We start from the raw sequence: 27,532 nt of genomic DNA on the forward strand, positions 1-27,532 counted from the left end.
AAGATTAAATCCAATAGAATTCCCCCCAAAGCAGGAGATTAAGAAAGAATTAAGAAAGAGTGAAGAATAACTGGCCGTGAAATGAAAATAATTGTAGAAATGTGTTGGGGAAGGCAATAACAATAGCAAAAAAATAACAAGGAACTACAAGTAGAATAAAATTTAAACAATTCAATAGTATCTAAAATTGAGAAAGTACCAATCAGCCCAGGAATGGATTAACAAGCTGTGGTATATGTATATCATGGAGTACTATTCAGCCATAAGAAAAGATGGAGACTTTACATTTTTTGTATTTACCTGGATGGAGCTGAAACACATTTTTCTTAGTAAAGTATCACAAGAATAATAAAAAGTGTATGCAATGTACTCAATATGAAGCCAGTGTAAGATCTAATACTGACATAAGAGAAAAAAATCAATTCAATTCAAGTTGGGGGGAGAGGGAATGAGGAAGGGGAAGAGGAGAGGAGAGTTTGGTGCAAGTTGGGGGGAGGGGGAATGTGGATGGGGAAGAGGGGAGAAGAGGAGGATTTGATGTACTATCACTCAATGGGCACAAAGTAAGAGTATTGGCACACCTTTTGATTGTTGGACACAATTATAAGAGGACTCTACCTAATATTTATAAATATTGCACCTAGTTGTTTGTGTTCTCACATTAAACTGGAAAAACAAAACAAAGCAAAGCAAAACAAAAGTATAGTCTAGCAAGGGAGAGAGAAGAGGGAGAGGGAAGGGGATAGAGAGAGGGTGACAGGTAGAAGGAGGGATGGAAATTGGCAGAATCTCGGGATCTCACCTAAAGTGCACAATGTGAGGGTGTTCAACCTGCCCCCGGGTGATGGGCTTAACTATAACTTGGACTTTATCTTTTGAAAACAATGTAACCTAAGCGTTTGTACCCTGGTTTAATCTGAAATAAAGAAATTACCAGATGAATAAAATTAAGAGAGCTGAAGAAGATAAGTGAACAAAACCATGATTTATTTTAAAGAAAATCACTGGGTCTAGAAAATAAAGGGCAAGAGGGATAGGTCTTACCTCTTCCAACTGCACCATAAGAGTGACGTTATGCCCTTGTTCTGCTGTCAGCTTTCCATCAGCAGTGACGATCCGGAGCCCCCGGGGTGCCTTCCCGGGACACTTCTGTGGCTTGGCAGTGTACTGCTCCCTTACGCCATCAGTGCAGTTATTGGAAACCACCTTCCTGTACCTGTATGGGAAAAGCTCAATTCGTAAAGCAGAACATTACAATGTGAATCACTCCCAAATCTTCAAACCAGATGTAGTGCTTAGCCCCGAGGACCATCTACAAGCACCTAACAACCTTGCATGTTACTATCAGGAGTAGGGCTAATTCATATAAAGTACCCAACAGAGAGATATGTAACCATAGTTACTAATTATATATATTCTTAGCACTTGAATTGAATTCTTTTATTCATGTAGTCAATTAATAAATGATTTCTTCATTTTGGAGTTATGGGAAATGCTATGGAAGATACGGTCCCCACTCTCACTAAGTTTATCATCTAGTTGAAGAGACACAAATGTATAATCAAGGAGATAATTCCAAGGGTATATAATTTAAGAGCTAGGATGAGTAATACATATTTCCAGGGGATTTGCAATTCTGGGAACAAATAGATTATTATGGATATATGACTCAATGATAGATCTCATAGGGGATACTACAGTAATATTGTAGTGAAGAACAAGTTGGCAAAATATGATATTTTCTAGTTAATATTTCATGAAAGTTTATACTAGTTAAACTGTTAAAATCGCTCATTAAAGAGGCTTCAGTTTTTGCAGTTGAGTAAATCTTTCTTACTCTTCTGTTTATCTCATCTGAATTTTAATAGAAAAATGAATTATCCTATAATTTTTTCCTACACAATTTATCATAGTAAATTGGAATCTGTAATTTTAGGATGACTAATCCTTCAGATTTTTCAAGGTCAGTGTTATCTATTCATAATCATTTGGTCTATAGTAACCACTTTACATATTTATGTATTTTATTTCCCATCTTTACTTGCCTAAAGTTAGTGGTAGAACCCAAATGGAAAGCAATCAAAACATACTTTCCAGTCTTCTGGACCAGAGGTCAGAAAAGGTGCCAGATAGAAGAGATTTTAGCTTTGTGGGCTGTATGGTCTTTGCTACTACACAACTCTGAGGTTGCATGGAAGTGGGTATAGATAACATGTTACAAAAAAGAATACACACAGCTGGATTCCAGTACAACTATGTACAAAGCTGGCATAGTTTTCTAATCTCTTTAAGTCTGGCCAATGACCCTTCCTTGATGAGACAGTCAAAAGAGATACCATCCAGAAAAGTGCATTGAACACTACACATCACTGCAAGGTGCATTAATACTTATCTTGCAGTGTAGGTTAAGGATTAAATAGGTTAATGCACTCTGAGTATGCAAGAGCGCAGTAATATTTAGCAAGTATTCCCAAAATATCGCCAATTATTTTTATTTAACATTGTTATTATTTTTTCTCTTCCCTGTTTATAAACTTCATGTCTTCCAAAGGCCCTTAGGATAAAGTTTCAAGTTCCATAATCCTCGGCATCTGGGCATTAAGCTCTCTCTCTACATTCTAATTTCATTCTACTCTTCGGAACACTTTCTCCCTAGAAAAGCCCAAGCCCCCTTCTATTTCTTTTTATTCCTCTGAAAGTAGAACTAGTTGGTATTTGTTTTTGCTCTTTCTGCTTCTATGTCCCCATCAGCTGCCTAAAATTTCTCTACCCTTTAAGCTACAGCTTACTTCCTGTCTTTTCTAAGACAATTTCCCTATGACAGTAAAATAGTAAGACGTTCATAGACAATGTATGTCAGAGTCACTGTGCTAAGTTCTTCACATGAATTATCTCATTTATCTTCAAAATATCCCCAATAAGAAAAATATTGTAATTATTCCCAGTATGCTGATGAGGAAATTAAGAGTCATAGGCTTTAACTAGTTTTCTCCAGGCAGGACCCCAGACAATTTGTCTCGGAAGATGTCCCTTCTTCACTACTGCAGTGCACTGCCCCTTTACATGGAATAAGACTCTCCCTCCTCTGAAATCAAGGGAATCTTTTCTATATACTTGATAGGAATTTTTTTATGCCTTGCATGATTTTCTTCCCCTGTGTGTCTATATGAATTTTAGCCTCCTTGAGGGTCTCCTTGTGCCCCAGACATGCAAAGCTGGTAATCAGGCGGTCCATACTAGTATGACTGTCTCAGTTAAAATGCTGAAATACCCATGTGGCAGCTGGTCAACAACACCTGCCCCAAACCCGCTAAGCATCTCACCCACCAACTCAACTGTGTTCATCCTTATCCTCAGTGTCTTTGCTTTTTCTTACAGTTAATACCTAGCCCATCAGGGGCTCCAAACCCCTGCTTCAGCACTCAGATCACTACCCATTCTGATTAATCAATCATCATCCCATCTGATTTTTTTTTTTTTGCAGTTTTTGGCTGGGGCTGGGTTTGAACCCGCCACCTCTGGTATATGGGGCTGGCACCCTACTCCTTGAGCCACAGGTGCTGCCCCATCCCATCTGATATTAATAAAAGAAATATTTTGTGGCTGCTTATGAGGGCATGCATATTGAAAGACAAAATAAGGGCAGGTAGAGGAGAGACGGAAATAAAAAAAAACAAGGTGCGGACATTGGAGAATGGCACCATTCTGGAGCCAGCAATGGTAGCAAAGGCGACCCACGACACCACCCGAGATAATTAACGGCTTCTCAGTGAGTTCCCCTGTGAATCCGAGACTGTCTGAATATTACAGAGGTGAGGCGCGTGCAAACTAGTCAAGTTATGATTTTTATTTACTTAGCATCCAAGCACACTTGGGACTCGCCCTCAGCGAGAACAGCCTCACCATCACCACGAGCACCATAGCTAGAGAATGTTCCTTTTATTTGTGTCTGTTCTGACCAATCATCACCTCAGGCTTTCCTGAATGCTGCAACAACAGGAGTTCTGCTTAAATCCAAAGCGCGAATATATCCCCCTGGGATTCTGCCACGGAGAAGACTGTTGGTAATTTTTTTAAAATGCTCATTAAAAACCATTCTAAAACCATTTTGTTTCCTAAATGAAACGGCATTGCATTAACTCCACCAGACCTGTCCCTGAAATTTAGAAGAAAATTGTGTAATACAGAGTACATTTACTCAAGCAAGCACACACCTGCATTTTGCATTCAGAATGGTTCTATTTCCATCCCAGCAGCTGTCCATGGGTCTCAGTTATACAAATGAATAATGCATTTAATATGTTATTAAATGGGGCTGCTACCTCCGTAATAACAAGGCAACTTATGATTATGTTGGACCTGAGCTCTGAATATTACTGGGATGCATTTAGTTGGTAAGGCATTCTTCAATCTGCCAAGGAGAAAAGTGCTTTGTAATGGCGAGGGAGTCTATGTCCAATTACTGAAAAGGAAACATTCTGCAAATGTGCCTTTGATACTACGGACGGCTCATCAGTAGGTAGTGTCTTATTTCTCCACCAACCCCAATTTCAGCTATTCTATTCTTTCCCATCTTGATATGCCTCTGTCACGTCTGTCTTTTTGCCCCTACCTCTTTGATTTTGCTTACCTAGCAGTCTTAACAAACAAACAAACAAAAAAAGGTGAAGGCCACATTTTTTTTCATTGCAAGTAAAGAGCATTGACATTCTTTGTATTCTGTGATTTTTCTATTTAGTAGTTGTTTTTCTTCCTTGTGACCGTGAGGTGGTGATGGTGGAAAACATGTTTATGACTAGTCACTGTACATTAAGGTGATAGTACAGTTAACTTAGTAGATCCCTTCTTCCCTGTCTGTGCTTTGCTTTTTATAATATATGCATGCACATGCCCTGCCTCCAGGAATTTGCATTTAATTGAGAATACTGGGGTTAGCTTGTTTTGGTTTTGTTTTAAGTTCCCCTAGTGATTCTAGTTCACGGCCAGGATTGAAGACCACTGCCCTGCAAGTTAAATTTAGTATTGTGAAACCAAATTGCCTGAGTTTAAATTCATTTCCTTTCTTACTGTATGAACTTGGGCAATTTAACTAACCTCTCTTTAATCTTTGGCTGTAAAATAGGGAAAATTACAAAAATCTTTTCATAAAGTCCTTGGGACAACTGAATGAAATAATGCATTTTAACAACAGGCTTTGCACAGAGTCTGGCACATTGTAAGAACCAATAAAAATTAAATATCAGAAATTAGAGGAAGTTAGTATTTCAGTATCAAATGTTAACTTGCTGTTATATATAGCTATTTCCCTAAAATAAAAGATACATTCTTATTACCAAGATCATCCTATGATCAAACTCAACCATGTCAATTTCTTTCTTAAAATCATTCAAAACTTCCTATGGGTTTATCCTAAAGAATAAAGTGAAGGTCCACGATCGGGTCTCTGTGCCTTTTTCAAGCTTTACATCTTCCCATTACCTGACACACCTCCTGAGCTGAGGCCATTCTAAACACTATATGCCTTGTTTTGCTCATGTGGTTCACTTTGCCTAGGATGCTCTTTCTCCCTGTGAAAGTTCTATTCATCCTTTTAAGAATCAGCTTAAGTCATCCTTCTCTGTGAAGCTGTCCCTCCCCCGTTTTTCATAGTAGTTATACCTGTAATGAATAAAACAAAACAGGGACTCTAGGTCTTCTGGTGCTCTAAGAAGGTCTTACTGTCACTGAGCAATGGTGTCCCTCATTTGCACTCACAATGAAAAAAAATTAAATGGTTTAATTTCTTGGCTTGTACTGTGCGCCATTGCTTTCAAGGGAAAAGCTTGCCTTGTTACAATGACATTGGACTTAATGAAGCAGGAAATGAAGCAAGCCATGGGGATAGAAAAGGGGAATGGTTGTGTATGGCTGAGATTTAAAATCTTCCAAGACCTACCAGCTTAGCAATGCAAGTATGCAATGTGAAAAACAGCTATGTGTGTGTGTTCATTTATACAAATTAAAAGAGTTATATAGCTAGATCTCAGACACAAATATTCAGGGCTTAAGGGGAATTGCTTAGCAATTGGAGGAAGAGATGGATTGGTGATGGTGGCCCAGATCTCCTGTTTTTCAGTAAATAGGGATTTTCACTGGACTTCCAGCTTGACAGAACTCACTGATGGCTGACTGTATATTAGCCATTGTGACTCTTCATCACTAAGCCCAATGATGGCCATTTGTAGTTTAATGGTGATCCCATGTGAAAAGTTATGTGCTAAGGAGGGCTATCTTAGGCAGTAGGTATAGCATCAGCACACAGGAAGAATGCAGTTCCATGGCTCACTAAGCTGATTTCCAAGTTCATCTCCTCAAGGCAACAGCTCTCTGGACTATTTCCTTTAGCTGAGTATTAAGGGACAGGCATAAATCAGAAGACCAGGTAGAGGGAAGAAAGCTTTTCTTGCATTAAGCAGGATAGAAGCACAAGTCATTTAATTTGAATAGCAAATGGAATGTGTCTTCATTTTGAATACCAGCTTGATGAAATGGGACACATGGCTACATTTAACTAAATCATTTAATATCAAGAATTATGAGAATGAACGGAGAAGCAAGAATCCAATGTACTCAATTCTAATATGAAGGCAGCAGATTATCTAATGCAAGGTGGGGGTCAGGAGAATGAGAGAATGAGGAGAGGGGATGTGAAAGGGGGATGGGAGTCACAGTATATGTCACACCTCTTGAGGGTGTGACACAATTATAAGAGGGACTTTACCTAACAAATGTAATCAGTGTAACCTAATTCTTTGTGCCCTCAATGAATCCCAAACAATAAAAAAAAATTTTGAGACTGGTTCATAGAATCCACTATCTCAATCACCTAGTTGTACAACTAAGTTATATGAAACTATTTTCCCTTCTTTTGAGCACCTGTAGTCCAAGGAATCCTAATATTAAGTCATCTCCATTGGTCATGGAAATATCAGAGCTTGAAGGAAAAGATCATCCAATATAATCCCTTAGTTTTGAAAATAAAGGCAATCCAGTTTAGACAGTTGTCCAAGGTCACAGAGGGGATGCTTGCCTGGGCCGCTGGACTGCGTTTGGTATTCTCTTGCCACTATCCCACCTGTATAAGAATCATTAATGCCAGTACCATCCATGTAGGCAACAAGTGCTGTGTGAGAAGGTCAGTCTCTACAACAGTGATATTCACCTTCCCCATTTTCCAATCTCAATACCATTCCATGAAAAGACAGAAAACTTCATCTAGGAAAGGTGCTCTGAAGAGTCAACTTCTTAGCAACAAACTGTCATTGAGTATCTGCTGTGAGGCTACATGATTCTTGGCTGGAAAACAGTGACACAGGCCCCTGAAGTGATGAATCTGTAAATAATGCAAGTGATTTCCTTTCTGTGGACTTTAAACACATGCACTGCTTTTAGAGCCAATTATTCTCCTTGATGCCTAGTGACAAATCTTGTTGAGTGGACATCAGACCAAACTTCAAAATCTCATCAAGGCACCAGAAACTGAGTCACCTGGGAAGAGATCAAAGGCCCCAAAGACCTTGAAAATAGCATATCTAGGGTGAGGGGAGGTTAGCCAGGGTCCAAATGTTTCCCAGGGCTGATGTAGAAAGGAATTTTTTTTTTTAGTTTTATTTTATTTTTAATTGACACATACTAAACTGTACATATTTACAGAGTATGGTATGATGTTTTGATACATGTGCACATTCTATAATGATCAAATCCATCATATTTAGCACTTAAAACATTTATCATTCCTTTGTGGTGAGAACATTCAAAATCCTTTCTTTCAGCTATTTTGAAATCTACCACATATTATTAACTCTTGCTATCCTCCTGGGCAATAAGAAACCACAACTTGCTTATAAAAGGCATTTCAAATGTATCTTGAAAATATGGAGATAATTAATGTTTTTTTTATTAAATCATAGCTGTGTACATTGATATATTCATGGGGCATCATTCACTAGCTTCGCAGACCGTTTACCAAGTTTCACATATACCCTTGTAAGATGCACCGCTGGTGTAATGAGATAATTAATTTGATAGAATTTATGTTTATTTTTTTCCCTGAATCCATTAAATATTTTTATACAGATACTGAAATTATGCTCTTTAAAAAAAATGTGCATCTTAAGTAAATGTCCCCATTGTATATTGAGAAAATAATTCTGAAGAACAGTAGGGTAGACTTTGCATATGCTTTTATGAGGTATTAATGGTTCCTGTAAAAAAAAAAAAAAAAAGCCACAGACAGAAATTTCCATACATTTTTTTTTAACATGTCTAGAAATATCTCTGACATACTCTCATGAAGAAATCTGTCCCTTGAGAAGATTATCTTGGTTTCTTGGAATAAACCAACCCCATGCCTATTTTATTTTATATTTAAAGAACCCTTTGTCATTGGCATGAAACAAGCAATGTCCTAGTTAATTTAGCAACTTAAATTTTCAGTATGTTCTTGCTTCCAAAACAGAATAATGAGATTTAACCATATATAAGTACAATAAATGATCCTGTGTTTGTGCGTGGGCAAACAGATATTTACAGATATTGATGAAGAAAAGAAAGGGAATGAATTTGGGGCTATTTCAGCACCAAGATGAGTAATAAAACATGCAATAAAATATACAAATGAACACTGACTTCATTTTACTTGAGTATAAGAAACTTGTCACTAATGAGATAAACAAGTTATCTAGCCCGAGCGGCGTAGAGGGACAGACGTGTGTTTTGATGTTACAGTGCTCCATCACTTTCTCATTATGTGACTTTATGAGCCTCTGCAGGTTATTACTTCTTTTTTACAGATGAGAAAACAAGGTCTTAGATTAAATATATCTCAGATCTCAGCATTGCGGTGACTATCAAGTACCAAATACATGTCGGCCCTATAGATTCATAGCAAAAGAAAGTTTTCCCCATCTTTTTGCTTCCCTCCAGAGAAGCCCTTAGATGATGACTATTGGCAATGGTCTGAGAATTTTCTAAAGTGATGACTGCGTGCTAGGCATTGGGCTACATGCTTTACATAATGTAGCACATGTATTCAAACCCTGATGGCAAATAGCAATAAAGTCACTTGTTAAAGATAATAGTAAATGGCAGAGTTTAGATTAGAAAACCTTAATTGTGTCACTCAAAAATTACTCGTTTTTCCCATGGAATAAAACATCTTGATGACATTTCACTCTCAAGCCACAAAAGGCTGAGGGCCAGGTGCCAGCATCTTGCTTTCCATCAGGACGTGACGTGGCTTGTGGAAGTCGTGAGGCACAGGGTGAAAAGAGAAAGGAGTCAGCAGTGGAAAACACGGCAGGAATCTGCTCAGACGCAGGTCCACAGGTGGACAGTAGAAGCCCTGACACCACCGGACCAGAGCGGGGCTGGTGGTTACAGCTCCCTGGAGGGGCACTCTGCTCCCATCTCACTTCTTGTCCCATCCATCTTGTCTAAGTCCTAGCCAAGAACTAAAACAAAAATTCTGCAACCATTCACTTCTACACAGTGAAGCTGATATAAATGCTGACATTTTCTCAAAATAGCATTTCTGTTGGGCACAATAACAACCAATGCTAGTATTTTTCCATTCTGGAGAAGTGGGTGAAGCCGAGAACACCGCTATATACACAGGGTGATAAGCTGACTGTAAAACCTACCATAACCATTTATAAAGTGAGGCATTTAAGAAAGTAAACTATATATGAAGGGTAGATTCCCCTCATGCTTCCAACTAAATTCGCAGAAAAGTGATGCTTAGAGATTTGATTGTTAACCTCGATGAACAAGGGAAGATTGTACAGTAGACTATTTAATGCATGCTGTGACCACATGTCTGTACAATGTGCTGTACCGTAAGGGACAGTAAAGTGCCTTGGGAACACTGCTTAAGGGGGCCCTGGCTCTCGGGCCATTCCTGCCCCTGTGATCCTCTGCACTTCATCCCAGCCCTGAGGCTAACATAGATTCTGTGCTGACAGAGCACGAAGTGTCCATGAAAGGCTTAAAATTGACACTAGGGACTTACCGTGCAGGATTGCTACTTCACTCTATAGGCTCCCAGGCACTGGCATCTGGGCTTGCCCTTGAAAAAACTATCAGTGCGGCCCTGTTCTAGGGTTCTTGTTCTTTTTACTTGAAATGACCTTCCTCACCTTATGAATTTGGCAAAGTCCCACTTCCCTCTCTTTTTTAGCTTTCCTTTGCAGAATCTCCCGGCATTTGAATTTTAAAGGAGGTTAGCAATTAATACAAATGAATCTCTACTTTGTGGGACTCAGAGGTGGGATGTGAGCAGGATACTAGAGTTTTAACCCTTACAGGGGAGATGTTTGGCAATGCCTGATAGTTGAGTTTAAGATAACCATTTGGCTGAGTGAAATTTGCTTTATGAACTAGCAGAAACACCTTCAACTGCCAAGAGAGACTCTAATTATCTTCATATACTTTTTTTATAATGAGTATTATGTGATGAGAATGTTAATGGTATCATTGTTTATAGCGGCAGGAAAAAAACAAAATAACCCGAATGTCCATGTAAGGGGAAAACTAAATACCCTATACTCTATAATACTAGAGAATTAAAGAAATGAGATGAAAAGTAGCCCATATGTTCTGACTGGAAAAATGTTTTAGATGCATTTTGACTAAAAAAGGAAAATAGAAGAAAAATATACTGAGTAGAAAATCATATATATATATTATATATAAAAGAACACCTCCCAAATTAATTTTACATATTTTCTCTTCATTTAATTATTCACTGTCACATGCAAAGCAAAGTGTTTGGAAGCATGCTTAGCAAACAGACCACAGTTTTGTGGGAAAGGGGGCCACAATTGGTCTGAATTGGACATTTAAATATAATATATATCTATTATTTGTAATTATAATATTTTTAGGTGACAAGCTAAAAGTTTAATGGCAGCATTATTGTGGCTGGCTGCAACATTAAACACTAGATCTGTGTTTATGAAATACCACCCAATCACCAAACAGCCAAGAACATCTAGGGTGAGGGGGCTAGAGTGACATTAAGGAAAGCAGAAAGTTCTTTTTCACTTTCGCCTACATTTTGCCTCTTGCCAACTCTTGAGTTGGCTACAGACACTGAGAAGTGGAACTCAGTGAAGTGAGGACTTCTTGGAAGATGATTTCAGGCTCTTGTCTCAGCTCAGGGGCTTTTTGTTCCCAGTGCAAAATGTAAGTTTCCACAATATGATGACCAGTGGGGGTTACACAGCCACCTGTCCCCCTGACGCTAACCTGTAGGGCCCTATTGGGGAGGTCACTCTTTGACCTATGAGCACCTTACTTGTGAGAGCCAGACATCTGTCAGACCTGCTACAGATGGCACTTTACTTATGTTCTGAGCCAAGCCTGGTCACCAGCACTGATGCTTTTCTGTATAACATGTGAATGAAACAGATGAAAGCAGTGTATGTGGCAACTTAACAAAAACCATTTTGGGTCAGATGTTATCATGTACTTCCCACTGATACGAGCAAGCCCCCAGGGTCAATGTGGAATCCCAGAAGATAATATTATGATTCTATAACTAATACACATAAAAATTGCATTGACACACATCTGTATGCCTGAAAAATTATTGCTAAATCACATTTTTCATTTAAATTATAATTTTAATTTTATAGGGCATAGATAATAAATCCTTTTGAGTAGAAAATTATAATTTATTCATCTCTGATGTTCTATTTTATATTAACCAGTTTTATAAAAATCCCAATAAGCTGAAAAGTGAGGAGTCCTGGGCCTTTATTCTGCCTGACTCCAGTGATTTGCACAGCATCTGTAATAACTGCGACACTGCTGTGCCTCAGCCCTTTCTCACCTATCCCAAAGAGAGACTTTCTTGACCGAGTTGGTTAAAAAAAAAATCAATTCTAAATTAGCTTGAAGGGTTTCCAATGTGGTACCTTTACAATGTCTAAACATGCTGGTACCTGCAGGTAATGAAACTCCTGTTTCTGGCATTCCTTCTCCATTCAGTTTTGTTATTTTATCAGCCTTTTTCAAGTTCTTTTCCCTGCTACTATGCCGAAGACGTTACTGACTCATTGCTAACAGGGGTGTCCAACCTGCAGCCCGTGGGCCACATGTGGATTTTTTAAGGTCTGTTTGGCTTATCTGCGGTGCTGGATGTTATAGAATTAATGCATGAACCTTTTTTTTTTTTTTTTGCTCATTAGCTTCTGTTAGTGTTTATTATTTAATGTGTGGCCCCAAGATAACTCTTCTTCTTCCAATGTACTGCAGGAAAATAAGAAGGTTGGACACCCTACAAGAATTCTTTGTATTTTCTCCAGACTCTGTGTTAGTATTCAATAAATTATAGCTCATTCCTTCATTCAAAGGTTCTAGGAATCACTAACATCAGAAATACAAGTAGTTGGAAGTTTCTTTCTATGTCTTTTCTCTCCTTTAAAAGAATACTATATATTATTTTAGGAATCTTTTTATAATGAAAAGTATTTAGAATTTTGAAATACAGAGTATATATAAATGGAAGTTTCACCCAAATGTGCATAAATAAAAGAAAATGGTACAATAAACTTCCATGTGCCTATTAACTCATCTCCACAAATTATCAATATCTATCTCTTCCATAATATTTTAAAACAAAATTCACAGTATGTACATCTAAAAATCAGGCTTATCATCTTTTTTTTTTTTTTTTTAGCCTACTCAAAAATCTCTTTGATACCTAAACACACAACTATAATCCCTTACTATCGCTGTGGTGGTTAATTTAATGGGTCAACTTTATCGAGCCAGGGGGTGTCCAGATATTTGGTCAAAAGTTATGCTGGGTGTTTTGATGAAGGTATTTCTCAGTGAGATTACCACTGAAGTCAGCAGACTGAGCCAGGCAGACGGCTGACAGTTTAAACATCCCCCAAATGAGAGAGAATTCTTTTTGCCTGATGGTTTTCAAGTGGTGACATTGGCTTTTTTCTGGCCTTTGGGCTTGAACTGACATGTCAGCTTTTCCTCCATCTCAAACCTGCTGGTCTTTGGACAGAAACTACCCTGTTGAATCTATAAATTTTGGGCCTTCAGACACAAACTAGAACTAAAATTATCAGCTGCCCTGGGTCTCCAGCTTGCTGACTCTCTCTGCGGATCTTACCTGCCTCTTTTATTGAATGAACCAATTTCATATGACATAAATCTTTCCATGTAAATATACGCCCTTTTGGTTTTGGCTTACTGGCAAGCCCAGACTAATTATCACCTGAGCCAGTTTATGTTCAGTTTGCCCCAATGGCTCAGAAATGAGCAGATTATTTGTTTGAATCAGAATTTAAGTAAGTTTACACATTATTTTTAAGTTTATAAACATCAATTACATTTGTGGCAAAGTCATGACATTTGTTTTTCCTTTTCCTTTATTTCTTAGATAACTATGAATAAGCCCCCTGACCCAAAATATTAAACACAAAAATTTTAAATTTGATTCTAGGTTTATAAAAATGGGAAAGCATACTTTAAATGTATCAGGAGAGAAAGTAAAACACGTCTTATTGACACTAGCACACTCCCCAAAAGTCAATGAGCTCCTTTTCTGACTCCAGGTTCCACATCTATACAACAGGACATGCCCATGGGAAGCCTCTGTTTGGCCTTCTTCCCCAGGGACACCATGAGGGAAAAAAGCTGACCTCACATGAGTAAATCAATTAGAAATAAAAGCGTCCAAAAAGTGAAGAAATGTATATATTAATATCTTTGACTAAGGAACATATCTGATTTCTTTATTTGGAATTGGTTTCTTATCCTCAGATGAGACTTTTGCCGCATTATTAAAATAAACAAAAGCAATTACACAGCAATTATTGTAAGGAGATAGCCTGGCCTTTTTTCAGAAGCTATCTGTGAGTATGACATACGTACAAAAGCAGAGCAGGCTGTTCTCTCAAGTCACTACCTGACACTCACCCAGTACTATTGAGGTAACTCTGTCCCAGGCTGCAATCCTTTGACAGAGACGATGGATTGAACCAGAATGCCGGCAGACACTGGCCATTGCTGTGTCGCTCATAACCATAGTCACTGTCGGGAAAGAAAAAACCTTTCAGTAGATGGCAAAATTACAGAAAACAATTCCGTATGAGTCCACAGCCAGTTTCTACTCCATCCAATTAGTCAAAACACTAAACAATTCCTGATTCTATGCCTTCTCAACAGTAGGACCTTTTTTTTTTCTTCACAGACTACCTATCAATTATCATGAAAACATCCTGCAGAAAAAATAATTCCATTTAAACACCTTTAAGCTGAAAGAGTAGATCATGTTCTCATTAGAAGGATAGAGAATACTGATGTGGTTGGGCCTGGAGAAAGCTATAATAAGATAACAGGCCATAGTGGAAGCTCAACCCTCCACGAAAACTTGGAAACACGGTTTAACACAGACATGTGTGGCACAATCCTCATTACTGGAGATGTCTTTGGGATGCTCTTCCAAGACATCTGGATCTCCCAAGTAGACCTGAGCCAGGTCTCTCCGTGCCCAAGCCATATGCTTCAAAGTCACCGCCAAAAGGGAAATGTCCTTCAGAAGCATCTCCTGCATTCCCCTAAAGAAAAGTTTTGCCCTATGCAGTTAGCACTGCCAGTGGGGACTGACTGTTTTAAATCTTCCCTCTACTTTGGAAATACTCAAAGACTTCTTTCTCTCTCAGCCTCCTTTCGTGCTTGACTCCAGGGATTTCTGAGCTGCCTGATATTTTTGGCTTCTGGCAAATGAAGCTGGGCACAGAGAATGACAACAAATTGCACCTCCACATGCACAGACAAATCGCTGGCAGCGATGAGCAGGCATTCGTGTGAATTGGCCCATCTGTGTCGTGGAGGTGAGATGCTGGCATGTGAAATCTGCAAAGGGAGAAACAGGCTCAGCTCAGGGGCCTGTCATCAGGCAGCTGGTACTTAGGATTCTGCACACCCTAGCTGGATTTGGTGGTGTTTCAACACACAGCACGGGGAAAAAGACTTCAGAATCGCTGCCTGCAGGGTACCCAGTGTTCACTTCAAGGAATTCCTTTACCATGCTGGAGAAAGACAGGCAAGGTCACCTGGGGTACTTTCCAGGGTAGAGTCAAGCCAACAGGGAACATTCACTGAGAATCACCTTTCCTTACATGTCAGCCAGGTGGAATCACCAAAACTCCAGCTACTAGTAGGGACCTAACAAGGTCATGGTGAACCTTCTACAACAATTTCAAAAATCACACAATTACAAAATATTCCATTTGACCAGAAAAATCTCATAATGGCCTCATTCACCATTCATTTCCCACTTCTCAGGATGCTTTTCAGTTGCTGGGAGGGGTAGCAGATTCCAATCACAAATGAATGAAGGCTAAGACTAGACCAAGACCCAGGGATGAGAAGGAATGTGGGAGGAGACAAGCCTCATTACTGTCCTCATTCTGCGTTTCTTTCACTCTGGACTAGCTTACAAGAGAAGAGGGAAAACAACGATGAAAGGCTGGCTTATTTTGGAACTCCAGCCTTATAGAAAAGATGCAAAAAGAAGCAAATGTTTCCTGGAGAAGTCAGGAAATTGGGACATCTCACCTCCCCTTTTCTCTTGGGTTTTCCACTAGAGAATAACGTTACTCTCCGCAAAAGAATGGCTGCTTATAAGGCCAAAGCTAAACCACTAATGTGCAATGCTCACTTCCTTTGTGAGTCCTCCTTGAAAGACAAGCAGCAGCAGTCAGCCTTCAGAAACAGGGATGTGATGAATGACTTCAAAGCTCAGAGCAGTTTTCCCAGTGAATGCTTTCAGGGTGAAAGTCCCAAAGGGTAGAACAGAGATAAAATATGTTTTTGTCATTGTGATAGAGTAATGTCGCACTGACTACAGCTGAAGTCACAGTTTGGGAGGCCCCTGCAGAATTCTTTGTGAGCTCTAATGTAACTAAAGCACTGTCGCCCTCTGGCTGAACCCAGAGGGATATGGCATCACCTCTCAGCTTGGCTTGCCCAGGGACAAGGGGGAAACGGCAAGAGAGTATGGTTCTGACTGCTGGGAGCCAATTTTGCCAGGCCCTTCTGCTAACTTCTTCAGAGAACATCTCCAAGGGTCTACCATCATAAAAGGCTCACTTTTCTATGATATGTGATGTGTGTGGACACAGTACTTCAGCCCAATCACTGCTATTTTGATGATCAGGCATGTGACCTGGGATGGCTCCACAACTAGAAATAAATCATTAAAGAATGACTTCGGTCCTTATGTAAGTCAAGTTTTAATTCTTTAATATGTGCATACATACTTAGTGATTTCTTCCTCTGAACTAAAACATATAAATAAATTAAAAGGAATAGACCAAAAAAATAAATAAATAAAGGAAGAGGGGGAAAGGCGATATGAAGTGAGACGGAAATTACTGGGGGAGTTATCCCCCACTGGTCCTCAATCATTTGTCAACTTCGCCTGAAAGCTGAGAATGAGGTAAGGGCATCACTGTCTCCGTAGATAGTTTTCTGCTCAGCAAATGTTCCAGGGAGAGCACCACAGAACTCCAAGTTTAGTTTAACCTCCAAATGTCCCAGAACTTCTCCAGTTGAAACCAGTTTAATGCTAGAGCAAGAAGCCTGCTTAACCACAGAGCTATAGTTTTGCAATGACCCTGGCTGGATGGATCTTCTTAGCACTGAGTTGAGAAATGTCTTCCACAGATCGCATAAGCTCTGATCAGCTCAACATCTATTGAAAACCTTCAGGGACAGAAATTTACTGCCTTAAAAGTTCATTGTTCCATCGCTGGCAATTCTTGATTCTAGGGTTTTCATCTAGAGTAGAAACACACTTGTTCCCTGAAAAATTCACTTAGTGTTCTCAGTGTTCCTGGAAGCAGCACAGGGTAGATCTGGTCTTTTTATTCTAAGAATCTATCAGTTACGTGAAGACCATTACCAGACATCTTCTGAATCTGACTTAAGTCTAAATAAACACTTGATTGTCTCATTCACACATGCACTTAGCTAGTAATCTAGGATGGCTCTAAGAGGTAATTTCACAAGAGGGAGGATTGTTGTTTGGCCCAATGCATATTATTATTATTTCGGTTCTAAGCTTTCATTAAGGGCTATGTGGGTATGACACACTGAATGACTCCCTGGGATAACAGTCAAAATCACCTCACCAGTCAAAATCAGCCTCTGTGCAGGGACAGGGTTTCGATTCCATGGCTCCTGCATATTTCCCTTGCATACACTTCCGCTCTGATTTCCGCTTCTTATATATCCTTTTTGCTCCCATGATGCATACTTCCCCCTGTAAGGAGACAGGGATCATACACACTTAGGCATGTGGCTGGGATTTCCCTGCTTCCTATTAGGGCAGTTTAGGGCAATGTTCACAAACCTTCCTGTAACATGGACTTTTGTGGCCCACTCTATGCTAACAGCATTTTCTTTTTCATGTCTAGAGCCTGGCCCTCTTACAGAATGTGACTACAGAGACAATCCTAGGAAGCACCAAGGAATGTGTCAAATGACATGGTTAAGGTCTTCCGTGTTTAGCAAAACTTTATTTGGCAAAATGTTAGGTGCAGTGCTGTGAAGTGTACACACGAGTAAGACTCAGCCTATATAACTAGTGTATTGGCAACAAATCTGCAGTAATCAAGTTCAATTCTCTTATAATAAAATATTTATAGAGTAGGTCATTTATAAGCAAATGAAAAAAGAGTATTGCTAAGGAACATGAAGATCCATTTTGCCCTGATTTATTATATCTCTGCCCACAGAGCTTCGCAGCACTGATTTTATGTTTGACTACCCTCCAGTGAAGGAGCTAAACTCTGTGTTTTTCCACAAGATAGGTAAAAACTTTGAATATCACAACGCTTACGCATCCCAAAGGAGACAATATCAGCCATGGAAATGAGTGATAATTTTATTGTTGAGCCTCTGGATATGGCGGGTATTTCTAGGTAATTCAGTGCCCACTATCAAATACAGCTTCTTTTGTGTTTCAGAAAGACCAGAGCAGAATTTTGTTTAATCTACTTTATTCTGTCATTCTTGAATACTCTCACGTTGACTGGCTTCATTACACATCTACATATAACTATATTATTAAATCAAAACTTGGAATACATGACTTTTTGCTGAATATTTTAATGGTTTTGCAGCAAGAACTTCCATCATATCCTTCGAGAAGTCTGAAGACGGACATCTGCCTTGAAAAATCAAAGAAGAGATGTCTGCATCTAAGCATTTTGTTATAAGGTGAAGAACTGAGAATCCAGGACAAAGAAAAGTTTCCTATTAATAATTCTGCATTCTCATACTCTGTGTACCTTGGAAGGAGGCAAGATGCACTATATAATCCTAGGAAGTCAAGGCAAGGGGGAGGAAGGCTTTTCCTGGCACAGCTCACCCAGCCTAATTTTGTTATTTTATGTCTGTGTTTGCATTGCTAGATAAAATTGAAGATCTTTTCCTCACTCCCGCCCCCACCACACAACCATATGACATGCTCAGATAAATTATGTTTGGATCTCAATGCTGAGTTGGTATTTCATTCTGAGTTGTAAGTCTAAGCCAAGCACATTTGAATTTTATCTCATTATATCCTGGCACAATAAAAACAGAAATGACTTCACAACAAGCTATAAATGTTGAGTTTGCTCACTGCTATGGAACACAAAACACATAAGAAGGCACGAGACAGATATTTTGGCTTAGAGAACCCCAGTTTTTACACCTTAGCAACCAGCTTTTCCCCACCCCCTCCTCAGACTCCTCCCCAGGAAGCGTTCTCAGGTCTCTTCCGCTTACCTGGCTGTGGAGCTTCCAGGGAGTGTAGTCCTCCTCGGCACACAGTCTGTCAAAAATAGACTTGTAGTCCACTTTGACCAGCTGCCATTCAGAGCGGTGGCTGAAGTGTCCAAACACGCTACAGCGTTAATGATGATAAAAATAACCACAATGATAACAAGGCATTAATAACAGCACTCGCGCTGTGTTTACCTTGAGCTGGGTGCATGCCAAGCACTTTCCATGGGTCATACCACTGCCTCCTCAAGACATATTTATAAGGAGGGTAGTGTTACTACATATATTTCACAGATGGATAAATTGGGGTTCAAAGGGTTTTGTCAACATGCTCAAAACAAAGGCAACTCACTAAGAACCCAGGGAACCAGAACCCCGAGTGCATGAGTCAAGAGCCTGCTTGTATACATTATACCCCAAGAAGGGGTGAAAAAAACATGCTTGAGAAAACAATGACAAAGGCTGTTTCTATGCAGTCCAGTATTAGGCTTCTGGATTCTCTTGCTAATGTACATGGTTGCCATGGTTTCCATGCTATTCTACCTTCTCACCAATTCCTAGGACAGGTAGGAAGCAGAGCTAAGATGTTACCGGGGTTTCCTACACTGGGCATTCTACTCTCTTTCTTCAGAGAGACTCAGGGACTTAATGAGATGGTTGAATCACTAACCAGAGGCATGAATTAAAGCCACAAAGTGACCTTTTTGGTTGGATTCTTAAAAATCTATGTTTTGGAAATACAAAAAAATTGGATACAGACAAATTATGAAATAAATTGCTAATTTAGTAATGTTTCCTGTGGGCAAAAGTATACCTATTAGGCGTATTAAATTTTTACTGTTGTTTTCTTTTTTTTTTATTGTTGGGGATTCATTGAGGGTACAATAAGCCAGGTCACACTGATTGCAATTGTTAGGTAAAGTCCCTCTTGCAATCATGTCTTGCCCCCCATAAAGTGTGCCACACACATTAAAAACTATGGTTCTAGTAGCTGTAGACTTAGAAAATGTGTTCATTTTGATTTTGAAATTTTCTTGGATGACAGAATCTTCTACTTTAAAACCTTCCCTTTGTGTTTTTCATGTCCAATTTTTTTTAAAGGAAATACCACAGTTTCATATTTGAAATTCAAAGTCCATGTTTTGAAACCCTTAGGCAGCTGAGTCATTAATCAAGTCATTCACAAATTAATGATCATCACTTTCCAGACAAAAATGAGTGTAAATGCAATTTCCCGAGAACACATTGTTCTCATGCTTTTCCTAATGTGCCTCACAATTGGGTTAGGTAAAGAGCCAGGGAGAAACACAATCCTTTGTGGCATTTTGACAAAGCTCTATGTTCTGACTTAAAGTGAGATCATTCTTATATGCCTGAGATTTTCTGCATATCCAGTTTGTTTATTATTAAACTTTTAAATATATAGCTTTATTTTCTCTTGAAGCAATCACTTCTGATTTCCCTAAATTCATTTAATACAGAAAGAAAAGAGCTTTGTCCTTTTACTGTCACCCTTCAGTCTGGGTCTCTTAAAAACTATCAAAGAACCAAGGAAATAGTCGCTTGCAATTTTCGTTTCTCTTTACTGGGCATTGTTGACAAAAGAAGCACTGACTCTGCAAAAAATGTTATACCTAGCAGCCTCAAATCAAACAGGTTTACTTTATAGCATCTTTCTAGATTTATCTTCTCACATTAAGACTGGAACACAGCAGAGGCTTCTACTTACGTCATGATCAGAGTCTCTTCTCCAGGCTCACCCAGAACCCCGTCCACAAAAAGTGGAATAGATGTGAAACTGTATTTGCTCCAAGATATGCCTTCATCAAAACTCAGCCTAAAGACAGAAAACACAGTAGTCATTGGACCTTGAAGGAAAAAAAATCCTTTCAAAGGAAAGATACTGTTAGCAGGAGAGAATGTTTTCTTTTTTCTTTTTTTGGAGACAGAGTCTCACTCTGTTGCCCAGGGTAGAGTGCCGTGGCCTTAGCCTCACTCACAGTAACCTCAAACTCCTGGATGCAAGCCATCCCCCTGCCTCAACCTCCTGAGTAGCTGAGACTACAGACACCTGCCACAATTCCTTGCTAATTTTCCTATTTTCAGTAGAGGTCAGGCAGGGGTAGGGGGTGGAGGGCTTGCTATTTCTTAGACTGGTCTCGAATACCTGAGCTCAAGTGATCCTCCTGCATCGGCCTCCCCGAGTGCTAAGATTACAGGCATGTACTACTGTGCCTGGCTACAGAAGAATACATTTTAAAAGTAGGGCACTGTCAAAGTGAGACTTTCATATGACTAAATGTTCTTAATTATATCAGAAGATAGGAATATAGCCAGCTAAATCACTAGGCCCCAGATGTGTAAAATAGTTAATAAGGTGGGGGGATAATAATAAATCTTTGACAGAATTTTTAAAAATCTGGTTATTTGATTAGCTCTTGACACTCTCCAACAATTCATTGTTATCCAGTAACAAGATTAACTGTAAGATAATCCTGAACAGCAATATCCTTGCAAAATTTACTTAAGTAGATTTCAACCAAGCCATCTCTAAGTGACCAAATATTAATAGTGCCCCTATTATACCTTAATAAATCTTGGTTGAACTCGTGACATGAAAGGGTATAGAAGGACCAGCTCTGTTGGTCACTGCAATGGTCTACATGTTTGCATCCTCCCTAAATTTCAAATGTTGAACATATGATCACAAACATGATGATAATAAGAGGCAGAGGCTTTGCGAGATGTTAAGATGGTAAGGGTGAAGCCCTCATGAAAGGAAGTAAGCAGTGCCCTTACAAAGGAAGCCTCAGAGAACTGCCTTTTCTCTTTCCCCATGCAAGGAAACACCAAGCAGGTGTCATCTATGAACTAGAAAGTGGGGTCCTCGGCAGTGCCTTGATCTTGGACTTCTCACCTTCCAGAACTGTGAGAAATAAACTTCTGTTGCTTTTAAGCCACCCACTGCATGGTGTTCTGTTACAGCAGTCTGAATCGTCTATGATAGTCACACGGGATCTTTTCCTTGGCTCTGCTTTTCCCCGAGCTAAGCCTCCGCTCCACTTTGCAGCATTCCTTTCAGTCATCAAAGCAACTAACAGTGGAAGCAGAATAAGGCTTTGACTTTGGACAAGCTCACATACAGGGAGAGTCACTTTGAAACACACAGATGAAGGAGCCAATCGGAAACTCCTCCAGAAGTGAGGCTTTGCACATCCATGCGTGGAAGACCCCCAGGAAGACTTGGTTGCACAATGTCAGCTCAAAAAAGGCAGCTAAGGAAGCAGGATCAGGAGAGACGAAATAGGAGCAGAGTTGTCACGGCCTTCAAATCTCTGCACGGAATGCATGTAATAAATGAAGATACCAAACTCTAGGAGATGTTATTGGACAAAGGTGACTGAGAGAATTTAAGCTACTCAGAGACCATACCTGCTAGTGAATATTGCCCTACCTGTAATTGTGCTGAGAGAATAAGGTACTGGGGGGAGTGGGGTCATTGTCACATTTGAAAACCATAATGCAATTCTTCTGTAAAGGGACTAAACTCTCTCTTCCCATTTCTCCCCCTCCTACCTCCGCTCCTCTAGTAGACCTTGACATGTTATTATAAGCAGTCACAGTTTGACAGCCTGACTCCTACACTGATCTTAGCTGTACAGAACCATCACGTACATGCATCTCACAGGCGGCAGATGCCCTTACCAAAGATGTCGAATTGGAAGAGATGTGTGTTTCATAGCAACCAGGACTCCGCCTTGATCCAGGTATAAAACGCTGTGCTCCTCTTCAAATATCTGGATGAGGAAAACACATACACATGGACACACATCCATATGCACACGTGCCCAGGGTTCAGAGAATCGGCTTCAAATGAGGACAAAACCTTCCCATGATAGAAATAGGTTCCCCTAAATATTTGAGAAAATATAGAACAATGCTTCCCAACGTGGATTACATGTATCACTGGTGTTATATAAAATCATTTTAGGTGTGTACAGACAATTTTTTTCAATGAATAGTTATACATTCTATGTTTATGATCCCTCATTTTTATGATAATTTCAATTGATTTCCATTTATGATGATGTCAGAATATTGGGTGACTACCATATATGGAAGAAATCCTAGATGGAAGGAATCTTAAGAGATAGATGACCCCAATATTCCAATTTTTGTAGATGACCATACTAAGGTTTAGAGAGATATGGTGACTCGCCTAAAACCATGCATGGAGTAACTGATGGAGCTGGGACTTGCTGCATTACAGAGCCCTTTTCAGATATAATTTTGAAGTTTTCCAGGTGTTATCAAAGAAAAGTATTCTTGTTTAATTCGTAGATTCTCTGCCATGTCTTAGGTAGTCTGATCAAAATGAGATTATTGACTTGGGTACATATATCTTTGGGTCTTTCTCCAATTGCGGAAAAAAACAATTTGAAGTCAAATGGAGATACAGGAAACAATCGCTAAGGATGGATGTTTTTTACTCACTCAAATGCTAGTATAACCTCGTCTGGAGTCACGAAGTCCAGACATAATCTTTTCCCTCTACATTTCTTATATCCAAGACGCAAGCAGGACTATAGAAGTAAGGACTTCTTTGCCTTGTTCAGGGTGTTAGAAGGAATAAAATGAGATCCCAGCTTTCTATGCTCCTTAGAATAGATCAGGTTTCTATATACCTGTAAGATCAGTTTCTCTCGGGTTCCCTAAGCAAATTTCTTCCCTTCCTTGCTCCTCCCAAAATATGAATATCCCTCTGAGGATTTACAATGGGTCTGAAACTTAGGAATGGCACTTGAACCATAATGTGGACATCTCTATCTAAAATGTAAAGCAGAGGGCTCTCATTGTGAAGTATGATTACCTGTGCATTAGATTTCAATTTACAGTGCTTGTTACAGTATGATAATTAAACATCAGAGGGTTATTAAAACGTATTTATCGAAGTGTAACAACCATGCATAGGTGCATATCTTGTTATGATTGCTAAACCTCATTAAATGCCTGTTCTACAAGCCCTGGGTATCTAATTTTCATTCTGAAGAAAGGCAAGAAGCATTTAAGCTAAATGCATTGGTTTAAAGTGATCTCATTTCTACTTTCTTTAACATATGTATCCTGATGGTTATGACTCTGTCTTTTGCACATGAGATTTAAACATCTCAGAACACCACCTGGGTAATGGCCATTTCTCTATCACTATGTTCCTCTCTGTTCTGACTTATGGCCAGGGGAATTTATTGTAACTCACCACCAAGTATGCAATCTATCCTTAAGGTTCCGTGTTCCCTATATGATAAACCCTTAGGAATTCTGGTTTTCTTTTATGAGAAAAATTTAGTCATACTAAATTTGGTTTCACTGCCACTTACAAACATTCTTATATACAGGCTCTAAACAAAGAATATCTTTATTAAATGATTAAAAAAATAAATTTTTATCATAAAATAGTTCCTAAACTTGAAGATTTGTTTAAGACGTTCATAACAAAGGAAGATAATATATTAGCAGGCTTTAGGATTTATATTAAGTACTGCTGAATAAGTTTGCAGAATTGAACCAAAATGGACAATCGTTATGTCATTCAGACAGACTTCAGCAACTGGATCCAGGGTATTTTCTTACCTGCCTCCACGTGTTCCCTGCATCTGAAGAGACAAACATGCTGATGTCACTGTCTGATAATTCAGAACCTATGTTACCTAGAAAGAGAACATCACCATTAGTGAAAAGAACTTTCTGCAAATGCTAACAGCAAGCTGTACGGCAGTCTGCATTGCCTGGGAAGGAATATGACAGCAAACATTCTGTCAAAGCAAGGGTTTTCTGCACACTTGCTTCAGGGCCAATGGCTTAGGTGCCTTTCAAAACTATTTTTAGCTTGCTCATTAAGTTCCCAGCACAGATATCTAGCTTCTTAAAATAAACACCATTTTCTACAGCAAGCAAACAAGGCAAGTCTCCTACCTGATGCCACGATGATGCTGGGAGCTGTGTCTTTGCTGGCAATGATCCCAGATGTGTAGGGGTTCTCAGAGACCTTCAGGTGAAGATGTAGGGAACAATAAGGCTGAGAAGAAAGAAAATTGAGCATCATAAAACCATATAATCTAAGTATCATTTAAATTCTAGATTCTTATTTTTTTATTATTATTAAATCATAGCTGTGTACGTTAATGCGATCATGGGGCACCACACACTGGTTTTACAGACCGTTTGACACGTTTTCATCATACCAGTTAACATAGTCTTCCTGGCATTTTCTTAGTTATTGTATTAAGACATTTATATTCTACATTTACTAAGTTTCACATGTACCCTTGTAAGATGCACCACAGAGCACTTTTCTACCCATCCATTTAACCAACCATCCCATTGACCGCCCATCCACTCACCTTTCCATCCATCCATTATGCCCACACATTATGCGAGATAGCTGCCAAGTCGGTGAAGGCAAGAGAACCTACGTTTTCGGTATGATCTACCGACTAAATTCCATTTGGTTATTTAAAAAACATTTTAGTACCTTATCTATAAAACCCTAGGCTCATGAAAGGGTTATGTGAACTAAAATTTGATCTCTGTCATTACAGAGTTTACAATTTAAATGGAAGACACGAGACCTTTCTATAAATTACTGTAAAAGGAGAGTATTTTAACAGCCATAAAAAAATGAAGAGACAAAATAATATGAGATTCTAGCAGGTGAAGAGCCTATGTCCAGGGATGGCTCTTAGAAAACAGAGCCTGAGGCAAAGAGCAGGTGAGACAAGGAAGAGCTTAAGGAACATTTCAGGCCAGAAATTTTGTCATTATATCAATGACAAAAAAAAAAAGAAGAAGCAGAAGAAGAAGAAGAAGCAGGACATGAAGGACATGAAAGCACTACAGTAAGTGAAGAGGAGAAATGGGAGATGAAATTCAGAAAGGAAGCTGAGTTAGGCTGGGCAGAGTTTGAACAAGTTCGCTGGCATCTCTCAGTTACTCTCCAATTGAGACCTTGGCCTTAGGTGTCTAGAAAAAGCTATATGACACGTGAAACCATCTTAGCAGCCACCAAACCAGTGACATAGTGTCTCTTCCAGGATATTATAAGAATCAGAATTATTTAATATAAAAATCACTTGTAGATAAAATGCACTTGTAATAAAAATGTAAATGACAATTCAATGGACTTGTTTATCCACAAAAAAACCCCTCAAATTCTTTGATTAAGATGTCAACAGTTTTCAAGGAAAAAAAAGGATAATAAATCTTATATGAATTTCATGTAAAAGAGTTCTTGTACTTGTTGTCAAAAAATACAAGTTTATGTTTGAACCCACATTTCTTTTCATTTCTGCGGGAGATAACTTTCTAATCTTACCGACTTGAGATTTTGGAATCACCAATGCATCTCTGTTATTACTTTTATTCTGCTCTGTAAGTTTCAGTCAGGAGATATTCAGAGAGCTACAGATACAATGATTAAATCTATATAGGATGGAGTAAACGACAAACTAAAAATGAAATTCAGGAATAAAAGCAGCCGAAACACTGGTGAAATAAAACAAAGATCACAATAGGGTCTTTTCTTCACTGCTAACACAGAAAGGAAAAGTCTCAAGGAGTAATAACAGTAACACATTATTGGTTTTGCATAAAAATTCATGTACAGATTTTATTTTAGAAAGAGTTTTCACTTTATAATGTTTCGTAAGAATTAAACGACAGCCTATATAAGAAGAAACATTAGATCCAGACATTGGGCATTTTCTTTTTGTCCAAGAAGACCAGAGCAGATACTGTAAAATGTTCCAGACATTCTGGACAGCGTTGTACAATGGTCAGGTGATGTTAAGACAGGATAAAGCAGAAGTGTCAAATCGCTTCTCCAGGAAAGTTTTCTTGACAACTTCAGCCTGGTAGCTCTCTCCTTCTCTGACCTACAATGATTTATTTTGCCATGCGCAATCCTGTATTATCTGTTTCAAGTACACAAGTATGTACAACCTTATCCCTCTAAGAGATACACGCTACACATAAAAGAGAACCCATCAAGTACTACTTTGCAACTTCTGGGGAACCTAGCATAAAATCTAAAAAAGATATTCAATAAAAGCTTGCAGTATATCAAGTGATGTTTTTTGGTTGTTATCAGAATATGAAAGACATCACTTCACTATTTTACTCAGAGCATATGGGCTTTAATGTAAACCACATAATCTAATGTTGTGGGCATCTCTCTGTCATTCCAGAAAGTTCCCTACTTCTCAGGGTGTGTCCTCAGGCACGTGGGCTAACTGGAGGGCGTTGTGCACCATCTAACAGATGAAGACATCTCAGCCCACGGGTGCACCCAACTTGCAACCTTGACCCAGCCCCTTGCCATGGTATAGACGGTGATGCTAAATTGCCACCTGACCCAAGGATTATTTGGGAAAGGCCACTTCCCATTGCAAAGCACAGGGCATTTTCTATTGGCTATCTCAGCACTGCTTTGTGCTACAGCTTTCCGAGGGCAGAATATATTAATTTGAGAAAAAAAGACACGAGTTCACAAAGTAATAGCAACATCGGAAATTATCTTTTGGTATACTTTTTTCTATTCTCTCCCATTTGTAGTGCTGGATTGCCCCCAGCTGGTACAAGAATATTCTGTGGTTCCTTTTTTTTCATTCCCTTTTTTTCAGGGAAGATATACATG

At 39.1% G+C, this 27,532-nt stretch overlaps 1 protein-coding gene across 5 annotated transcripts in view; it reads right to left on the reverse strand.

Moving 5' to 3' along the window:
• Positions 1-27,532, reverse strand: part of SORCS1 (sortilin related VPS10 domain containing receptor 1) — a 521,473-nt gene that overhangs the window by 75,933 nt on the left and 418,008 nt on the right. For all 5 annotated transcript variants that reach the window (XM_053584238.1, XM_053584237.1, XM_053584236.1 and 2 more), the window contains exons 11-18: positions 24,814-24,916; positions 24,472-24,548; positions 22,546-22,637; positions 20,570-20,677; positions 18,844-18,961; positions 17,202-17,332; positions 13,981-14,094; positions 1,045-1,216 (exon numbers count right to left, since the gene is read on the reverse strand). In XM_053584238.1, the coding sequence (XP_053440213.1) occupies positions 1,045-1,216; positions 13,981-14,094; positions 17,202-17,332; positions 18,844-18,961; positions 20,570-20,677; positions 22,546-22,637; positions 24,472-24,548; positions 24,814-24,916 (915 nt within the window). The remainder of the gene's footprint in view (positions 1-1,044; positions 1,217-13,980; positions 14,095-17,201; positions 17,333-18,843; positions 18,962-20,569; positions 20,678-22,545; positions 22,638-24,471; positions 24,549-24,813; positions 24,917-27,532) is intronic.

Source organism: Nycticebus coucang, chromosome 3 (assembly GCF_027406575.1).
Source record: "Nycticebus coucang isolate mNycCou1 chromosome 3, mNycCou1.pri, whole genome shotgun sequence".
In the NCBI taxonomy this organism is placed as follows: Eukaryota; Metazoa; Chordata; class Mammalia; order Primates; family Lorisidae; genus Nycticebus; species Nycticebus coucang.